Below are 19267 nucleotides of genomic sequence, written 5' to 3' on the forward strand. Positions count from 1 at the left end.
TGAAGCCCAGTCTCTTCGTTTTGTACAATCAGTTACCATTCACTGAGCAGGGTTTGCTGTTGCACTGAGAGTGTTACTAATGTTATCTCATTCTATCCTCTTAGTAGCTCCATGAGAAGACACGGTTATTCCCAATATTTTATGATGTGGAAGCAGGCTCAGAGAGGCTGTTTGTCCACGGCCACACAGCTAGTAAATGGTCAAGCCCGAGTTCAGATTGGTCGAATTCTGAAGCTAGTGGTTTTAATGACTATACTTTTGGAGAGAGGTTCAGAGAAAGGAAGGGGCATGCTCAAGGTCATAATGTGGCAAAATCCAGGATTTTAAGCACTGGGTTTCCACTCATGCTGGCAAGAGGGCCAACATAAAATAACCAGGAAATAATGTGAGGCCATGGGTAAAAATTATATAAGCAGTAAGAGTCCAGGTGTGAGAGAGATTCTGAAGAGCGAGGCATTAGGAAGCCCTTGTGAAGGTGATGGTGACCTTGAGCTGACTTTGAAGGGGGTTCAGACTTGGATAATAGGTTATAATCCTTCACTTGAAGATGGCAACATGCCATTTGTGAATTTTTTCCAGGTCCACTTTCTAGTTGATCCCCATGAGGTCCTGAGGTAGGCAGGGCAAAATTATTGTTGCTAGGTTCCTCTAGCAATGAGATTCCCAGCTTCACAGTAGAGCGCAGAGAACTTTAGTAGCTCACCTGGGCTTCTGTACCCAGCAAGTGGTGGAGCCAGGACTTGAATCCAAGTTTTCTCATACCTACTCCTCTGTTCATCTTGAAAAATTAGCCGAAGCATTTCACCCAAACTCAGCCAAGATTCTTTTCTTTTCAGAAATCCTGGGGTATAGAAAGGGACTCAATCCTGCTGTGAGAATCCAGGCTTTCCTTCCAAGGGCTTGCCAGGATCCCTGTGTTTGAGACACAGCCCCAAATTCTCACTGGCTCTTTTCTCTGAGGCATGCCCCTTCCCTTTTCTGGGATGCAATTTCCCCATCAACTTGGGAGAGTAGATCTTGATCTGGGCAGTCATTCTCAGCTCCATGGGTTTGGAATTTCCTTATGGAAGCGCCTCAGTTGAATTACAAGGTTACTGTATAGGATTGCAGGGCTGGAGTGTTTTTGAAAGATCACCTAACCAACTGTTTCTCAAACTGAGGTGTAGACGGGGTTGTCTGCCATAGAATCACCTGGGGGAACTTGTTAAACTACAGAGTCCTCAGCCCAACCCCAGATCCAGTGAACCCAAATCTGTAGGGATTAGCCCAGAGTTTATTGTTTAATGAGTGGCTTGAGTGATCCTCATGCAGAGTGGGTTTAGGAACCACTGCTACTCATTCAGGGCTGAGTGCTTGATCACCTCTAGCAGTGGAGAACTCATTTCGTCTCGAGCAACACTTTCCATAGTTGGATAGCTCTGCCTGCTAAAAATTTTTTCCTTATGCTGAACAGAAATCTGCTTCCTGGTCACTTGCACCAGAACAAAAGCCCATTAGGGATTTTTTCCCCCCTCATTTAGACTCAGATCCAGGTTTCTCTTTTCATTTAGCCTCATACCATTAAGATGCCCCAAAGAGTTACTGCCTGTGCCTTGAAATGACGTGCGCAGAGTTCCCACCCAGGCCCTGCCAGTGTCTGGTGCTGTGACTCCCATATAAATTAGATCCTGATTTATGTGTGCGAGAGGGCGCCAGCCAAAAGGACCTCATGGGGAGGTGTGGTTCATTGAAATAAATCTGAAATTAAATTATCCTCAAGAAAATTACAATCTGGCTGCCTTTGGCAGCAGTGTAATGTATATATTTCATTAAATATTAAAGTTTAATTTTGGTCTTGTGTGTATGTTTGCATTGGGCTATGCCCTCGATCCTGGGAGCCATTGTGATACACAGAGTCTTAGCGAAGATACAGAATATCAAAGCTGGCAGGGCTTGGTTCTCCTGGATCATTTCACAGTTGCAGGAACAGAGGCCCAGAAGTGTCAGATGATTTACTGTGGGTCACAGACATCAGGTAAGTAGTGGGAGGGTTAGAATCCAGTGTTCGAGCTCTCTATTTCAGTGTCACGATTTTCACTGCCACTGTGTTCTGGAGAGCCCACTCTCCCTGGAACCCATATCTTCAGGTGAAACTGTTGAGTGATTCATCACCCTGTGGGGGCCTCAAACAAGGCAGGCCCCTTCCTGTTGTCTTGAGGGTCATAGGGGCCTACTCTGCCTGGCCTTTACAGGAGCTCTGTAGTTTGTGGGGGGCTTTTGGGACGTGTGAAAGGGGCCATGGGGCTCAGAAGCAGGAGGCACCCTACAATCAATGTTTCAGCCCTCACCACAAAGGAAAGTAGAGATCTTGCTCCTCTTCACCTGGGGTGGGGTTCTAAGAAGATGCGCTTTGCTCAGAGCCCAAGTCAGAGGAGATTATAGGGGGCAGAGATAGAGCAGGGTTGGGAAAGGCCCAAGGGATTGTCTTGTCCTATAAGTTTTGGGTCCGAGTGTTTGGAATAATGTTTTCAGGGTGGGGAGGGAAAGGGCCCTGATTCAGTGGTTATGTCCACTGCTATGTAAGTAAGTAAATAAATGAATCAGGGAGTAAGCAACTAAATAAATCACTAGCATTAGACAGAATTGAGTCCGAGCAGCTAGCTGGATTAAAGTCCCCAGTCTTGGCAGCATGACTTGGGTAAGTCACTTAATTGTTCTACCTAGCATATTTTTAGGGTCATTTGCTCATGCGTTCATTTATGATGGGTGTACTGTGGGCCTTCTGTGTGCCAAGTACAGGGGTATGCACAAAGGATAACTAGCACATGAAACTTGGATGCCCCACGTTCAGCAGATGGACAAGACCAAGGCACTTCTACTCAGGCTGGAGTTCTGAAGGAGCCCACGAGGGGGCGCGGGGGGATGGAATTCCTGAAAACTGCGAAGCTGCAGATGCAAACTGGTGGTCGGTTTTCTCTGATGTGTTCGATCTGGCCAATGGTGTTTCCCAATGATATGGTTTAGCTGCCAACTTGGAAGATTTCACATAAACCCCCTGACTTAAGTCTCATCTGGGAAGGCACGCCACCCACGGCCTGCATTCCTACCTGGCAGGAACTGAGACCTGGCCGCCCTTAGTGGAGCCTGTACTTTCTGGTTCTCTCCGCTTACCCCCATCCTATTTCATTAGTGTGCCATACCTGCTGGGCACCTCTGGGTGTTTGAGACTGTGACTCTGGTGAAGGGCTTGGGTGCCGACTCACTGTCTTTGAGGGAAGAAAGGTGGTGCTAACAATCCTGGAAGAGAATGGCCTCAGGAGTGAGGTGCTGGGGAGCAAGAGCACCTCGACATCAACAGGTGTGGGAACTGGGCCCCCAAACAAACCTCAGTGCACCTCCCAGCCTGTTTTGTATTTGCAGAGCGCTTTGAGAAGTGGACTTGGAGGGTAGGGGGTTGGGGGAGCTGATACTAGGAAGCTGTTAGCAGCTGTCACATCTCTTGTTCGGTCTTGGACTTGAGCCAAAAGGAACAGCAAGGAAGGGCATCTGGAATCAAGGATTGATCAGGGGGTTGGCTGTGGGTCTTTGAAATAAGATTTTTGCAGGGGTGCTGGGAGGAAGGTTAGGGTGCACAGGCTCCCAAGGAGGTCCTCGAGTCTGCGCGCGCAGAAACCTGCCCAGCAGCTAGAGATGGCTACAGCCTCCTGAGGCGTCAGTGGACGAGAGGAACTGGCCCCTCTTGTTGTAAGACATAAGAGCTCAGAGGACTGTGAGCCAGAAGAAGCTTCTCAGATCACTTCATTTGTGGTTAATAAATGGGCTACCCATAGGGCATATCTGGCTTCCAAACATGGTTTTGTTTGTATTTACATGTGTTAGGTTTCAGGAAGTCTCTCATAAATCTTGGTTTGTGGCTTTCCTTGGACTTTTGGATGGTCTGGCAGCACAAGACCCACAGTCCTGTAGGGTGACCAGGAACTGGGGGGACAGAAGGATTGCCTACTTTCCAGGGGCCTGCACCACTATTATTCTATATCTGTACCACTCCCTATTATCTTACTATGCTTTTGAAATTGTGGCTCTTATTAGGGGAGAGAGTTCCAAAATTATTTGTTACTCCGGGGAAGCTTTCAGTGGATGAACTGTAGTTAGAAGCTTCTCATATAAGACAAATAAAAGTACAGCTGCTTGGGGGAGAATCAAGGTGGGGGACTTGCTCATCTTGTCCTCTGTTTCTCTCTTTTGGGACACAGGGAAGAAGCCCCAGGACTCCATGAGGCACAGTTTAAAAACCACAGAGATAGCCCGCTCCATCCCTGCCCAGGCCAGGAGACTGAAACCTAGAGAAAGGAAGAGGCTTATCCAAGCTCAGAGAGTAAGTTTGTATCTGAAGCAAAACCTGAACCCATTTCTCCACATTCTTCATTCATTGCTTGTCCATTAGTAAAGCTAGCAAGTGGGTTTAGTTCCCATAGTGACACAGGCAACCAGAGATCCTATTGAGTTGGACTCTCTGAAGCTTTGTTTGGCCTTGGTGAATTGACTAACAGTATCTGCCTGGGGTAGAGGAGAGAGTCATGGAATTCATACCGGGTATTTACCATCTGCATACAATTCAGTGGGCTTGCTGCCACAATCTGGGAAAGCAGATCCCTGGGGCTCTGAAAGGCAAGTTTATCTACCTTTGAAATTGGGCCTGATCCTGGCGTCATATCCAGAGGTCCTCCCCATGAGTTTATCCAGGAAATCAGATGGCGACATGGGCTTGGAAGCAGACCGAGCAGCTTCAGCTTCCTTGGAAGCAGCAAGACTAAGAAAGGAGAGAGGAGACAGACGGTTAATGAGGGCTTTTCTCACACTGAGATCATATCCCAGCCTTGCTCAGCCCAGCTCTAAGAACCACTGGAGAAATAGCTAATATGTGTCCTTAATGAGGTAAGGCTCAGGCTACCTTGTTTACCCAGCCTAGGTTTCAGCCTGCGTGGGATCCTGGCAGGCGGCCGAGAGTGTCTGGTTGATACTAAGAAACTGCTGATTCTTTTAAGGCTGCATCTCTTAAGATTTTGGGCAATCACCCTTGACTGCTGGTTTTCCTGGGAGAGGAGACTGAAGGGTTAACTTCCCACAAGGCCCAGCCCTGTGTTTTGGGTGCCTGTACTTTCAGAGGTCCATGGAACAGTGCAGCCAGAAAGAATCTTGGAGATCAACTAGTCCAGCCTTTTTGGGCTTCCCTAGCTCCTCGGTGGTAAAGAATCTTCCTGCCAGTGCAGGAGATGTGGGTTCGATCCCTGGTTCGGGAATATCCCCTGGAGGAGGAAATGGCCACCCACTCCGGTATTCTTGCCTGGGAAATCCCGTGGACAACAGGAGCCTGGCGGGTTACAGTCCGTGGGGCTGTAAAAGAGTCGGGCACGACTGAGTGATTAAACAACAACAGTCCAGTCTTTCCCCAGAGTTTCTCATCAGAATGAGCTACCAATTTTTTTTAAAAGAAGATGCCCAGTAGAGTCTGAAGTCAGGCAGGTTGATTCCTCCAGTTCCATTCTTCTTTCTCAAGATTACTTTGGCTATTCGAGGTTTTTTGTATTTCCATACAAATTGTGAAATTCTTTGGTCTAGTTCTGTGAAAAATACCGTTGGTAGCTTGATAGGGATTGCATTGAATCTATAGACTGCTTTGGGTAGAATAGCCATTTTGACAATAAAGCCACAGTCATCAAGACAGTATGGTACTGGCACAAAGACAGAAATATAGATCAATGGAACAGAATAGAAAGCCCAGAGATAAATCCACGAACCTATGGACACCTTATTTTTGACAAAGGAGGCAAGGATATACAATGGAAAAAAGACAACCTCTTTAACAAGTGGTGCTGGGAAAACTGGTCAACCACTTGTAAAAGAATGAAACTAGAACACTTTCTAACACCATACACAAAAATAAACTCAAAATGGATTAAAGATCTAAATGTAAGACCAGAAACTATAAAACTCCTAGAGGAGAACACAGGCAAAACACTCTCTGACATAAATCAAAGCAAGATCCTCTATGACCCACCTCCCAGAGTATTGGAAATAAAAGCAAAACTAAACAAATGGGACCTAATGAAACTTAAAAGCTTTTGCACTACAAAGGAAACTATAAGTAAGGTGAAAAGACAGCCCTCAGATTGGGAGAAAATAATAGCAAATGAAGAAACAGACAAAGGATTAATCTCAAAAATATACAAGCAACTCCTGCAGCTCAATTCCAGAAAAATAAATGACCCAATCAAAAAATGGGCCAAAGAACTAAACAGACATTTCTCCAAAGAAGACATACAGATGGCTAACAAACACATGAAAAGATGCTCAACATCACTCATTATTAGAGAAATGCAAATCAAAACCACAATGAGGTACCATTACACGCCAGTCAGGATGGCTGCTATCCAAAAGTCTACAAGCAATAAATGCTGGAGAGGGTGTGGAGAAAAGGGAACCCTCTTACACTGTTGGTGGGAATGCAAACTAGTACAGCCGCTATGGAAAACAGTGTGGAGATTTCTTAAAAAACTGGAAATAGAACTGCCATATGACCCAGCAATCCCACTTCTGGGCATACACACTGAGGAAACCAGATCTGAAAGAGACATGTGCACCCCAATGTTCATCGCAGCACTGTTTATAATAGCCAGGACATGGAAGCAACCTAGATGCCCATCAGCAGATGAATGGATAAGGAAGCTGTGGTACATATACACCATGGAATATTACTCAGCCATTAAAAAGAATTCATTTGAACCAGTCCTAATGAGATGGATGAAGCTGGAGCCCATTATACAGAGTGAAGTAAGCCAGAAAGATAAAGAACATTACAGCATACTGACACATGTATATGGAATTTAGAAAGGTGATAACGATAACCCTATATGCAGAACAGAAAAAGAGACACAGAAACACAGAACAGACTTTTGAACTTTGTGGGAGAATGTGAGGGTGGGATATTTGAAAAGAACAGCATGTATACTATCTATGGTGAAACAGATCACCAGCCCAGGTGGGATGCACGAGACAAGTGCTCGGGCCTGGTGCACTGGGAAGACCCAGAGGAATCGGGTGGAGAGGGAGGTGGGAGGGGGGATCGGGATTGGGAATACATGTAAATCCATGGCTGATTCATATCAATGTATGACAAAACCCACTGGGAAAAAAAAATAATAATAATAAAAATTAAAAAAGAAAAAAAAAAAAAAAAAAAAAAAAAAAAAAAAAAGAAGATGCCCAGATCAAATGCATTTGGGAACACAAATGGAACCAGGCGTCTTTATCTTGAGTCTTCTCAGAACCTTTGACAAACTTAGATGCCTATACTTATGGGACTCTCTCAAAACACTTTCAAAAATGCTCTCTCAAAAGCACTCTCAAAAAAGTTTCAAAACACTTTCAAAAAACTGAGACACAGCTAGTGAAGGAGATGTAGGTTCCAGGTAAATCAGTGCTCACTTGCCTGGATGTAGCCAGAACTGGGGGATTTGAAATCAAACTGGGGATGCTTCACAATGTTTCTGTCACCTTCCCCCCACAACAAAGTAGTTTTAGGTGTTCCTTTGTACCATAGTATGTAGTACAAATGGCTGAGGTCTAAGAACAGGGGCCCTTCCCCTGCCATACTCTCTTAGGCATGCACATTTCTAGAACAGTCAAGATTGGGAGCTGAAGGGTTGACAATCAATTATTTCCGTTGCTTTGGGTGACTGAGCTTCCCTGACCTGAAATGATTACATCCAGGAGATAGCTGGAAGCTGGTGCAGCCCCACTGTGTGTGCTCTGGGGCTTGTATGCTGGAGGAGGTGCATGTGTAGAGATGTACATGTGTGTTGCAAAAAATGAGAGCTTCTGTCACCTGGCCAAGTAGGACGTGGTGTTCCCCAAGGATTTGCTCTGCCTCTCGTGTTCTTTGCCGTGACTTCTTTCCTGATGTCAGAGTTGTCACTGTCTAAGTGATCCCCTCTAATGGATGGCCCTCACATCTCTGTCTCCACCCTGTCTCTTCCCATAGGCCCCCTTTCTTCATTTGCAGACACCTGGGGCACATGTCCATTTGGATGTCCTGCCAAGCCATGCCTCAAGTTCATTCCAAACCAGATGCTGCAGCTTCCTTCCCAAACTTCCTTCCCAAAGTTGCCCTGGTGGCACTGACATCTCCCCGTTCTCTTGGACCAGATGCTTCAGGACTGTCTTGTCTCTGTGTCCCTTCTCCTGCCACGTCCCCTCACTCACTGGGGCCTTTCCAGTCATGCAGGGGTCATGATTCTGCTGTCTCGTTGGAAGTTACTTGTGTTTGTGTTCTGAGACCAGCAATTGTGGTGGGTTGCCTTTATTTGTTTATTTAATCCTCTACTGTGTCTACCATGGTGTGTCTCACACATACTTGGTGCTCAATAATTGCTGAATGAATGAAATAATGTTTTAATTAATTAGTCAAATATCTTGCTTAGTAGGAAGTATTCAGAAATATTCATGTATGGCAATTTTAAAATAAGTAGACTATTATACTCACTAATGAAAAATAGTGAAAATAATAAGTTATTCCTTTGAAGTTTCAAAAAATTTTCTAGGATGGTTGCACTCATGCTTAGTAATCTGAAGATTCCTTATTCATATCCTAAAGGGCTCTTTTTAAAGAAATTTCTTAATTGAAGAATAATTGCTTTACAGAATTTTGTGGTTTTCTGTTATACATCAACAAGAATCAGCCATAGGTATACCCAAGTCCCCCCGGACCTCCCTCCCATCTCCCTCCTCATCCCACTATTCAGCCTGTCACAGAGCCCCTGTTTGAGTTCCCTGAGAAACACAGCAAATTCCCATTGGCTGTCTGTTTTATATATGGTTTGTAAATTTCTGTGTTACTGTCTCCATACATCTCCCCTTCTCCCTCCATACATCTCCCCTGTACATCCCTCCTCCCGCCATGTACATAAGTCTGTTCTCTATGTCTGATTCTCCATTGCTGCCCTGAAAATAAGTTCATCAGTGCCATCTCTTTTTTTCTTTTTAGTGCCATCTCTTTAGATTCCATATATATGGGTCAGTATATGATATTTACATTTCTCTTTCTGACTTACTTCTCTCCATTTAATAGGTTCTAGCTTTTTCTACCTCATTAGAATGGATTCAAATGCCTTCCTTTTTATGGCTGAGTAGTATTCCATTGTATACATGTACCACAGCTTCTTTATCCATTCATCTGTTGATGGACATCTAGGCTGTAAAGGGCTTGTTTTGGTGGAAAGAATAAGGGACAATGCATTATACTGTTTTTACAAGTGTGAGTATGGATGTTTGTGAGTTTGTGTGATGTGGGTAGGTTTCTAGGTGTGATGAATATGCATGTTTTGTTTATAAGTGAATGGATGTGGGTGGATGTGTGGGGACTAGGGTGTATATGAGGGCGTTTGTGGATATAGAGAGGATTGTGTTACATAGAAACGCTGTACAGAGAAACGCTGGACTGGATGAAGCACAAGCTGAAATCAAGATTGCCAAGAGAAATATTAATAGCTTCAGATATGCAGATGACACAACCCTTATGCCAGAAAGTGAAGAAGAACTAAAGAGCCTCTTGATGAAAGTGAAAGAGGAGAGTGAAAAAGTTGGCTTAAAGCTCAACATTCAGAAAACTAAGATCATGGCATCTGGTCCTATCATTTCATGGCAAATAGATGGGAAAACAGTGGAAACAGTGACAGACTTTATTTTGGGGGGGCTTCAAAATCACTGCAGATGGTGACTGCAGCCACAAAATTAAAAGACGCTTACTCCTTGGAAGAAAAGTTATGACCAACCTAGACAGCATATTTAAAAGCAAAGACATTACTTTGCCAACAAAGGTCCACATAGTTATGACTATGGTTTTTCCAGTAGTCATGTATGGATGTAAGAGTTGGACTATAAAGAAGGCTGAGCACCAAAGAATTGATGCTTTGGAACTGTGGTGTTGGGTGTTGGAGAAGACTCTTGAGAATCCCTTGGACTGCAAGGAGATCAAACCAGTCCATCCTAAAGGAAATCAGTCCTGAATATTCATTGGAAGGACTGATATTGAAGCTGAAACTCCAATACTTTGGCCACCTGATGTGAAGAACTGACTCACTGGAAAACACCCTGATGCTGGGAAAGATTGAAGGAGGGAGGAGGAGGGGACAACAGAGGATGAGATGGTTGGGTGGCATCACTGACTCAATGGACATGAGTTTGAGTAAATTCTGGGAGTTGGTGATGGACAGGGAGGCCTGGCAGCCTGCAGTCTGTGGGGCTGCAGAGTCAGACACGACTGAGTGACTGAACTGAACTGAACTGTGTTACATAGATTTGGATATGCAAAAATATGAAGACCTGTGTTCCTGTCAAAGTGTGTTGTTAAGAGTGATGTTTAGTATGGGCATTTTTGTGTGTCCATATGGCATGTGTGTAGACATGGGGTACAGGGTGTGACAATGTCAAATGCCTTTGTGGCTGTTTGTGTTCAGTGTATATATTGTATGTGTGTGTTACTGAAATGTACTGTCACATGTAATATAGAATGGTTCATAAAGAGTGAAAAGAACAGATGATTTGGAATCAATCCTGTCTCAGTCATTTACTGGCTGTGTGACCATGGGAACATTACCTAACTTCTCTGAACTGCAGTTGCCTGATATATCAAAAGAAGTTTTGCACGAGGAGTCACTGAGGTTGCGCAGGTAAAAAATGTCAAAGATGGTTCTCAGTTCATAGCCGGCACTCAGTCTACTGTCTTGCTTTTCCATTACCGTGTGTGGAGTTTCTCCTGGTCTCACTGCTGCTTTCAGCTGCACTGTAGCCCCTGCATGACTGGGAAGTCCTGCCGAGTGCCTTCGATGGCCATACTTTACCACAGTCCCAGCCTTTTCTCCATTCAGCACCAGACCCATGGCTTCTGTGTGACTCTGGCGTGACAAAGGGGACCACAGGCACGTAACCGGTGATTTATGATTTCATCGCTGCTATGATTCACTTCTCGAGCCACTCCAGGAGTGGCAGTTATGAAGCTTTCATAAGGTCCTATTCTCTCTCAGCCCCTCCCCTCAGATAATAAGGTTTGGGAACGTGGTCCTCTCTCCTAGCAGTTACTATAGCAGAAGACTTCTCTTGCCCTCAGGCCTCTTTCATAAGCCTGAATCCCATTAGGCAGTACAGTGAGAAAATGAATTTGCCCCAAATTATCCCCTACCATTTGCTATTAGCAAAATATGCCATTTAATATCTGAATCCTCCCCAAGCTGAAGCATCTTCTGATTATCTTAGCTCACAGGTCTGCAGCAAGGCACTTGCAGTCTGGTCACCTGGCCATTGACTCACCAACAATCCTTGTATGGTGAACTGAACCGGTGGGAATCGAGACTGAGAGATTAACTGGCCTCACATCACACAGCACTTGAATGAGGGAAAAGATTAGAGCTCACATTTGCAATCCCTGCTTCTTCCAAATGCTACGATGTATAGGAAAAGCTTTTGTAAACTAGGAAGAATATAAATCATGAGAGTAGGTAGTATTACTACTTGTTTTGAAACTCTGTTGTATTTTTACAGCCAAGAAAAATCAAAACCTGTGTCTGACCCCTGGTGATCCCCGTGCACACTCTGAATTTGCCATAGTTGAAACTGGGGAAGAAGCAGTTGTGACTTAGCTAATGATCCTCTGTTTTGTCAGGTGACTTACAGTAGAATTCTTGGAAATATTGAGATTCTCTAGTCTAGCCCCTCCCGTGTATCATGGTTTCTTGGAACATTGACAATTTTTGCCAAGTTTTTTTTTTTTAATCATTTCTACTGTTAGTCACTTAAAAGTTTTCATTGCATTGACATGTATGTTTTAAAGGCCTTATCTTGTTTTCTGTGTATATTTCTAATCATCTTGAAAATTCATACAGTTTGGGTCACAGTAATGTCAGATGTTGAAATATTTCTGCTTATTTAAAAATGGATATGGAGGTGATATGTTTTAAATACGTGTTATTTAGGGAAAAAAAGTTCTCCTTGAATTATCTCACTTCTTTAAAAAAAAAGTAACTTTGTATTTCACTCTTCACAAATGAAAAACCAGTATTACTTGCCGTAATAGAGGACAACCACAGCAGTGAATAAAATGAAAACAAAACAGAAAGAGTAGAGTTTAAAATCCTAGTTAAATTCTGTTGCTGGCTGACATCCCAAGCCTGAGGCCTGCCTTCAGTTCCAAAAGAAGATCAGCGAGCCCTGGAAAGGTGTTAGAGACATGGTAACACCCAATGGAGACTTTCTTCCTGGGATAATGCAAATGACTGAAATGATGATTCTACATTATTATTATGTGTTGAACCGCCTAAAATTGTCTCCCATCCCTTACTGCCCTCGTCCAAAATTTCTCTAATTCTTTTTCTGATAAATTCTCCATTTGAATGTCAAATAGCCATGCCTTTCCACTTGATGATCATTGTACATTTCTGGCTATATTTAGACAGCACATTTTGCACAGAATTATTTCTAGGGCCCCCTCAAGTAAATCTGTTCTTTGTGCCTCTGTGCGGAGAAAATAGGCGTCCAGGGGCCCTTATGCACATTTGCAGCCACTGCCTCTAGTGAGCTTGAGCCTTTACTTATAGACAATGAGGGACTGGACGCAGAGGCTGGGAATGAGTCCGAGAAATGAAACACTTGATTGTTAGGATTTGCTGACCCTATGAACGTATTTGGAAATGATGCAAATTGTTTCAGGGATTACTGAGATGTAATGTGGTGAATCAGACTTGGTTTAGACAGATTTGATTAATAGTCATTTTCAGAATGCCCGTAGGGTCTCTGGGGACCAAGCGTTCTGTCCCTGGTTGAGAAGGCTTATGGCGATGGCTGCACTGACTGGACAGAGCTTTGAACTGTCTAGCGCCTCTTAGGGCATTTGTCACATTAGGAGACTTTGGTACTTAAAGGACCTCAGTTTTGACTCCTAATGACAGAGATTAAACCAAAGTCCAGGAGTCTGTTCTACAGTGGCATTGGAGGGAGGGTGACAGAGTAAAGAGGGGGCTTTGTGACCTTTGATGAATCACTTCCCTTTTGAGCTTTCAGTTTCCCAAGCTATAAAAGGAGGGGATTAGAATAATCTCTGAGTCCTTCTGGTTCTAAACCATCATTTTAGTAATCTATAATATTCCCTCTTTTAAAAAATTTTTTTCTTCTTTACACATCTGGTCTTGAGACTTGAATTTATCTGGACCCCTCTGGGGAGCATGAGTGTGTTTGTCTTGCTGCCTTCCCATTCAGTCTCCTCATTTTTCTTTAGTGGAACAGCTCATTTCTCAGGGATTTGTTGGAAGCCAGGCCAGATCAATGTTCAGATTCTCATTCTCTAGTTGCAGCATCAATTGGAAATAGGGAATCAATGTGCAGTTGTCAATCTGAATTTCAAATGAGCTGGGCTTGGCAGTTAGCCTGAGGAGAAACTGTTTCAATTAGACCCTTCATGGTACCACATGCCCAAGGACCATGGTGGGGGGGGGGGGTAGCAGTGGGGGGGGGGTCCCTCCATCTTGACCCCAGCAGATTCCATGTCCTGAGTTCATCATGGGCAGGGAAGTCAGGAGGTCAGGGATGGGGGAAAAGGGAGGAAGGACAAAATGAGGGGCAGAAGAATGATTCAGAGGCTGAGGAGAGCCAAGGGAGGGATGCAGGGAGCTGGAGGAGGAAGTTGGAGGCACAGAGTAAGAAGAGAAGCGGGGGCGGGAGAGAGAGAGGAAGAGGGAAGTGGAGGTATCTGAGGTGTGGCCAGTGCTATAACTGAGGAAGTCAGTGAGTAGAGAGGATGGGTACCCAACTGCACCTGGTGGGAGGAGGTGGTTTCCAAGAGGCTTTGTGGAGATAGTGTTTTTTACAGTAAAACATGAAGGTTGAGTATGGAATTGACCTGGAAGAAACAGAGGAGAGTGTTCTGGGTAGAAGGAACAGCATGAGTAAAGTCTAGAGGTAAGAGAGGACTTGGAGAATTAAAGAGAAGTTTAGTGAGCATGTGTGGGAGTGAAGGAGGGGAATGACGGGGAGAGAGAGAGAGAGAGTGGGAGGGACACAGAAAAAGAGAAAGGATGAAGAATTAAGAATGGAACACTGAGTCTTCAAGGTTGGGAGTAGCCAGGATTGCACCCCCTGCTCTGTGTCCTTGTGGTGGGTCTGGAAGTTAAGGAAGATTGTCCCTCCTCAATGCCTTGTTAGCTCAAATAATCCATCTGGATTTCTCAGCTGTTGTCTGGTTAAGTTGAATTGTAGTCTGGCCAAACTTGGGAAATGCGCTCTCCAAAAGACCCCTCCAAATGGTGGGTGTCCAACTTGGTTTCCAGGCAGATGTGTCCTCTGACTTGGGCCAGGACATCCCCTTTGCCTTGGAAGGGAGGTCGTCTAATGCACTGGGGTTTATTCCTTGTAGAAAGTACCAAGTCAACTTTTCAGATGTTGACAGAAGGTCTATGTTTCCACAAGCATTTACTTCATGTTGTTGTTTTTGTTCAGTCACTAAGTCATGTCCAACTCTTTGCAACCCCATGAATTGCAGCATGCCAGACTTCCCTGTTTTTCACTGTCTCCCAGAGTTTGCTCAAACTCATGTCCATTGAGTCAGTGATACCATCCAACCTTCTCATCCTCTGTCACCCCCTTCTCCTCTTGCCCTCTCAGTCTTTCCCAGCATCAGGGTCTTTTCCAATGAGTCAGCTCTTCACATCAGGTGCCAAAGTATTGGAGCTTCAGCTTTATCCTTCCAGTGAATATTCAGGGTTGATTTCCTTTAGAATTGACTGGCTTGATCTCCTTGCTATCCAAGGGACTCTCAAGAGTCTTCTTCATCTCCACAGTTTGAAAGCATCAATTCTTTGGCACTCAACCTTCTTTATGGTCCAACTTTCACATCCATACATGACATACTGGAAAAACCGTAGTTTTGACTTTGTCAACAAAGTGATGTCTCCATTTTTCAATACACTGTCTAGGTTTGTCATAGCTATTCTTCCAAGGAACAAGCATCTTTTTATTTTGTGGCTGCAGTCACCATCTGTATTGATTTTGCAGCCCAAGAAAATGAAATCTGACACTGTTTCCCCTTTTCCCTATTACTTCATACACAATTATAAAAGTCATTGTGGAATAGAGGGAGAAATATGAAGGTGGGGCTGGGAAACTCAGATATAGTTTTGGCTCTGTGTCTAAATTTCTCTTGGTCTAATTCTTGAGCTAATTCTTTTTCTCAGATGGTCCCCAGTTTCTTCATCTGGGAAATGGAAGTTTTGGATTAGATCAGGCATGGTAAACACTTCACTTTGAGTAGCTGCTTGGAAGATGGGTCTGGAGCCTGACCCAGCAGGGAAGGGGAGCAGGGTGGATTATCAGTCTCTGTCAAGGGACTAGATTGTTGAGTGGGGGCTTATATGATTTCTATGGGTCCTCTTGCTCTACAGTCCTCTGATCCTTCTAATTTATTAAGCACCTACTACATAAATAAGGCATTGCGGAGGATAGGCAGATAAATATGTTGCTGTTTATAGAAGAAGCCTTCTGTGTGGACTGAGTTTGTGTCTGTCTACAGTGCTTGACAGGATAGTAGCAATCAATGATCTTTTCTTTCTTTTTTTCTTGTCCACTCCGCACAGCTTGTGGGATTTTAGTTCCCTGACCGGGGATTGAACCCAGCCCTCAGCCATGAAAGCACAGAGTCCCAACTACTGGACTGCCAGGGAATTTCCAGTGATCATTTGTCGATTAATAGCTTTTGCCCTCTTATTGTTGATAGTTCAGCAGATAGACTAGAGTAGGTACATATAAACAACTATAAGAGGTTACCGTCAGCCTAAGGAGCATAATTGGAGTACTCTGGTGGTTCAGAGGAAGAAGGCAGTATTTGGGAGCAAGTGGGGACAGAAATCAGAATTTTTCTGAGTTTTGCAAACTTTTGCCTCTGTACACGTTTGGGAAGACCTGACGTTTGTCGATGTCCTTGTTGTATATTTTTGGGGAGAAAGCTTTCTTCTGCCTGTGGGGCTGTCCTTAGAAAGGAATGGAGGGATGGTGTGAGGGGTGGGTATCCTAGGTCCTAGGAAGGGATGAGGCTGAATAAGGCTGGCACTCTCTGACCTTGTAGGCTGAACCAGTTTCCTGTCTGTGACTCTGACACCAGGGGCTTGGGGGTTGTTGCGCAGTATGGGCCTTGCTGGTCACTGTCAGCTTTGCCTGGGTTGCATCCTCAGGTCAACAGCTGGCTTGCTTTGGCCAGCTGTGCAATTCCGATTTTATTTGATTGCAGTAAGGGGCTTAGGTTGGCCCGGAGTGCCTGACATTTTATTAGTTTCACTTCATGATCTGCTAAGCACCCCTTAGGGAGCAGAATGGCGCAGTTGGCATGCCCTGAGCCCACTTCTCCAGGTCTTATGGAGCAAGACTCCCTTCCCTTTCCTGTCTTACCTTCCACAGCTAGATCTGCCTCTTATAAGGAACCATTATCTGGATAAGAAGTACAAGTATTTGAACATGATTCTTGTCTGCAGTGAGATGAAATCTTGGGGGCATATCCAGTGGTCCAGTGGTTGAGACTCTGCCTTCCAATGCAAGGGATGGGGGTTTGAGCACTGGTCAGGAAACTAAGGTCCCATGTGCTTTGGGGGTGCAGCCAACAATTAAAAAACAACAACAACAACAACAACAAAAAACCTTGGATCCTTGAAGCTGAAAGGAACCTTGAGATTCCATCTGGTTCTTCCCCTGTCCTTAGGGAAGTCTGATTCTCTAGGGATATCTCACATTCCTTATCATTGTTTCCAGTCTGTTCTTCTAGATAGCTTTCCCTCCATTAATTCTTCTGTTGCTTTTATTTAGGTATCCTCATGAAGTAGGGTGAGAACGAGGTGCCTGGCAAAATTGAAAGAGTCGCTTACTCTGAGGGCCGTGTAGGCACCAACCCTGCACATGCAGAACCCTGAAAGTGCGCGCCTCCTTAAACTTTGTGCCCACACTTGCTTTACCCCAGTCCTTGCCCTCCTAGAGCATCCTAGGTCCTCAAACCCAGTCGATCAAAGGTAGAGTTTCCTATAGATAATCAGGTGTGGTCACCTAAAGATGGATGTCTGCCTCTGACAGCATCTCATTTCATTTTTAGAAAGCTTCATTTTAGTTTTTCTTGTTTGGTGGCCAAAAATCCCCTAACATTAAATGTTTTATCACAATTTATCCTTTAAACAACCTGAGAGGTAGCGATGTCTGCCCCCATTTTAAAGTAAGAAAATTAAGGCTTAAGGAGCTTGTGGCTTGACTGTCTGACCCTGGCATACCACACTGCATTTGCTTAAACCATGCCAATGTTTTCTTTCTTCTCACCTCCCTTCTTCTTACCTCATGTGTTTGTTTCAGGATCAGAATCATGGCAGTCCTTGGTGTTTTCTGGTTCAAGCTCAACCTTCATGTCTCCAACCTTCCTTTCCCCCAAATTGGGACAGTCATGTGTTATGTAGACAAGACCCTAAAAACATGACTTTGGCAGCTTCCTCCATATGGTTTTCATGAAGTACAAAGCCTGGTACCTGGTCAGGGCTCAATAGGTGTTTGTTAAATGGCTTGTATACACCTGGTACTTCAGAGGAAGCGGAATTTAGCTGTGCAGGCACTTAACATCAATGATGTGATTTGACTGGAGTCAAAAAGCCCTGAATTCTGGCCCTGATATCAGTCTCTGGGAGAAAATACCTGATGTCCTCTGGGAAAATCCAAGGCAGGACAATAAAAGGAAAAGCCATCCCTTTTTCTTTCAGGAATATGTATAGCCATCCTACAGAATGACTGAGATCAATGTCTTAGGTCAAACCTATGCCTTTCATTTCCCCCTCCTAGGTCACTAATTATAATTCCACAACCACCATCTCAGTTTGCCCTGACTGTCCCCGTGTATCTCACTTAAGGAAGTTTTCCTGTGCCTCTCATTTCAGTGCCATTCAGTGGTCTGGTTCCACAAAGGAAGTAACCCCCTAGATGAGTCACAATGTTAGGAATTCGGGTGGGGGGCTATTCTTCAGAGGCTTGAATGCTGAACAGGCCTATGAGGGTTACTTTGCTTGAGTCAAAGCTCTTAGCAGGCCCTGTGTAATTAGCATGCATCCCACGAGTTGGACAGGAGAGCAAATGGCTCTCATTACCTTCAATGCAGTTTTCTTTTTAATCAGATAAATCCCACTGGAAAAGTATGTCTTTGTAGAGAATGCAGCTTAGGGATTCTGGACAAAAAGTTTTGGGAAAAAAAGACTGCATTGATCAGCAGGGAATGGTCATTTGATGTGGCAAAGTTCTGGGAGTATGAATATTGAGGAGAAATACTAATAGTAATATGATAAAAACAGAAAGATGTGTTATTAGCTAATAATAGTAATAGCTACCATTCACTGAGTACTTACTATGTGCTGGGCACTTTACATATATTATTGTATTTAATCTTCTCAACAATCCTGTGATGATGACAGCATTACCTCCATTTTTTAGATGGGGAAACTGATGCTTGCATTTTCTGAAATTTAGCAGAGGTCATATAGCTTATAAGTGGCAGACCCCACTTATAGTCAATAGTCAGTTGGTCTCTAAAGCCCACACTATTTTATTGACTATCCCAAGTGATAGAGATTTCCAGAGTCCCTCTGAGGAGCTGCTCTGGTTTGTAATAGAAATGTTTATATGACTCTTTGGAACTGTGAGTGAGAATTCATGGAGCTCTGAGAATTGGAAATTATGGGTTGAGAAGAATACGATGATCACTTTCACACAAATAACACTTTTGGTATACTTGGCATTTCCAATTCACTTGATCTTCCTGCCACCCGCATGACAGTATCTCCACGTACAGCTGATGACACTGAGGATCAACTCAAAGGTTAAGATCTCATCTCAGCGTCTCAGATGGCAGAGCCCCAGTATGACCAGTGTCTGGGGCATCTTCTGCTTGACTATTTGGCCAGACCCAACAGACAGGAAGGAAGTGAACAAATCCTTCTTGACTATTTATTAAATTGTCACTCAGAATTTCTCTGTAGTCAACTTGTCTTTCATTTTATTTTTCTCTGTCTCAGTTCACCCATCTTTGAAATACCACCTTCCTTTATCAACTTTAGGTATCATTTGAGTGGTAAAAGGGCATGATGCTTAAAGATGTTGTAGGAATAAATTCCTTTCTTAGGTCAGTCAACTTTTTGCATTCACTAAGTACTTTGAGATCATTATCATCTCATTTGAG

The 19267-nt window shown here is 44.0% G+C and overlaps 1 protein-coding gene across 2 annotated transcripts in view; it reads right to left on the reverse strand.

The window, feature by feature from the left end:
- The window catches only part of GLRA1 (glycine receptor alpha 1), an 89397-nt gene that overhangs the window by 42887 nt on the left and 27243 nt on the right, over window positions 1-19267 (reverse strand). For both annotated transcript variants that reach the window (XM_061149463.1, XM_061149462.1), the window contains exon 2: window positions 4662-4789. In XM_061149463.1, coding sequence (XP_061005446.1) covers window positions 4662-4789 — 128 coding nt within the window. The remainder of the gene's footprint in view (window positions 1-4661; window positions 4790-19267) is intronic.

Source organism: Dama dama, chromosome 9 (assembly GCF_033118175.1).
Source record: "Dama dama isolate Ldn47 chromosome 9, ASM3311817v1, whole genome shotgun sequence".
In the NCBI taxonomy this organism is placed as follows: Eukaryota; Metazoa; Chordata; class Mammalia; order Artiodactyla; family Cervidae; genus Dama; species Dama dama.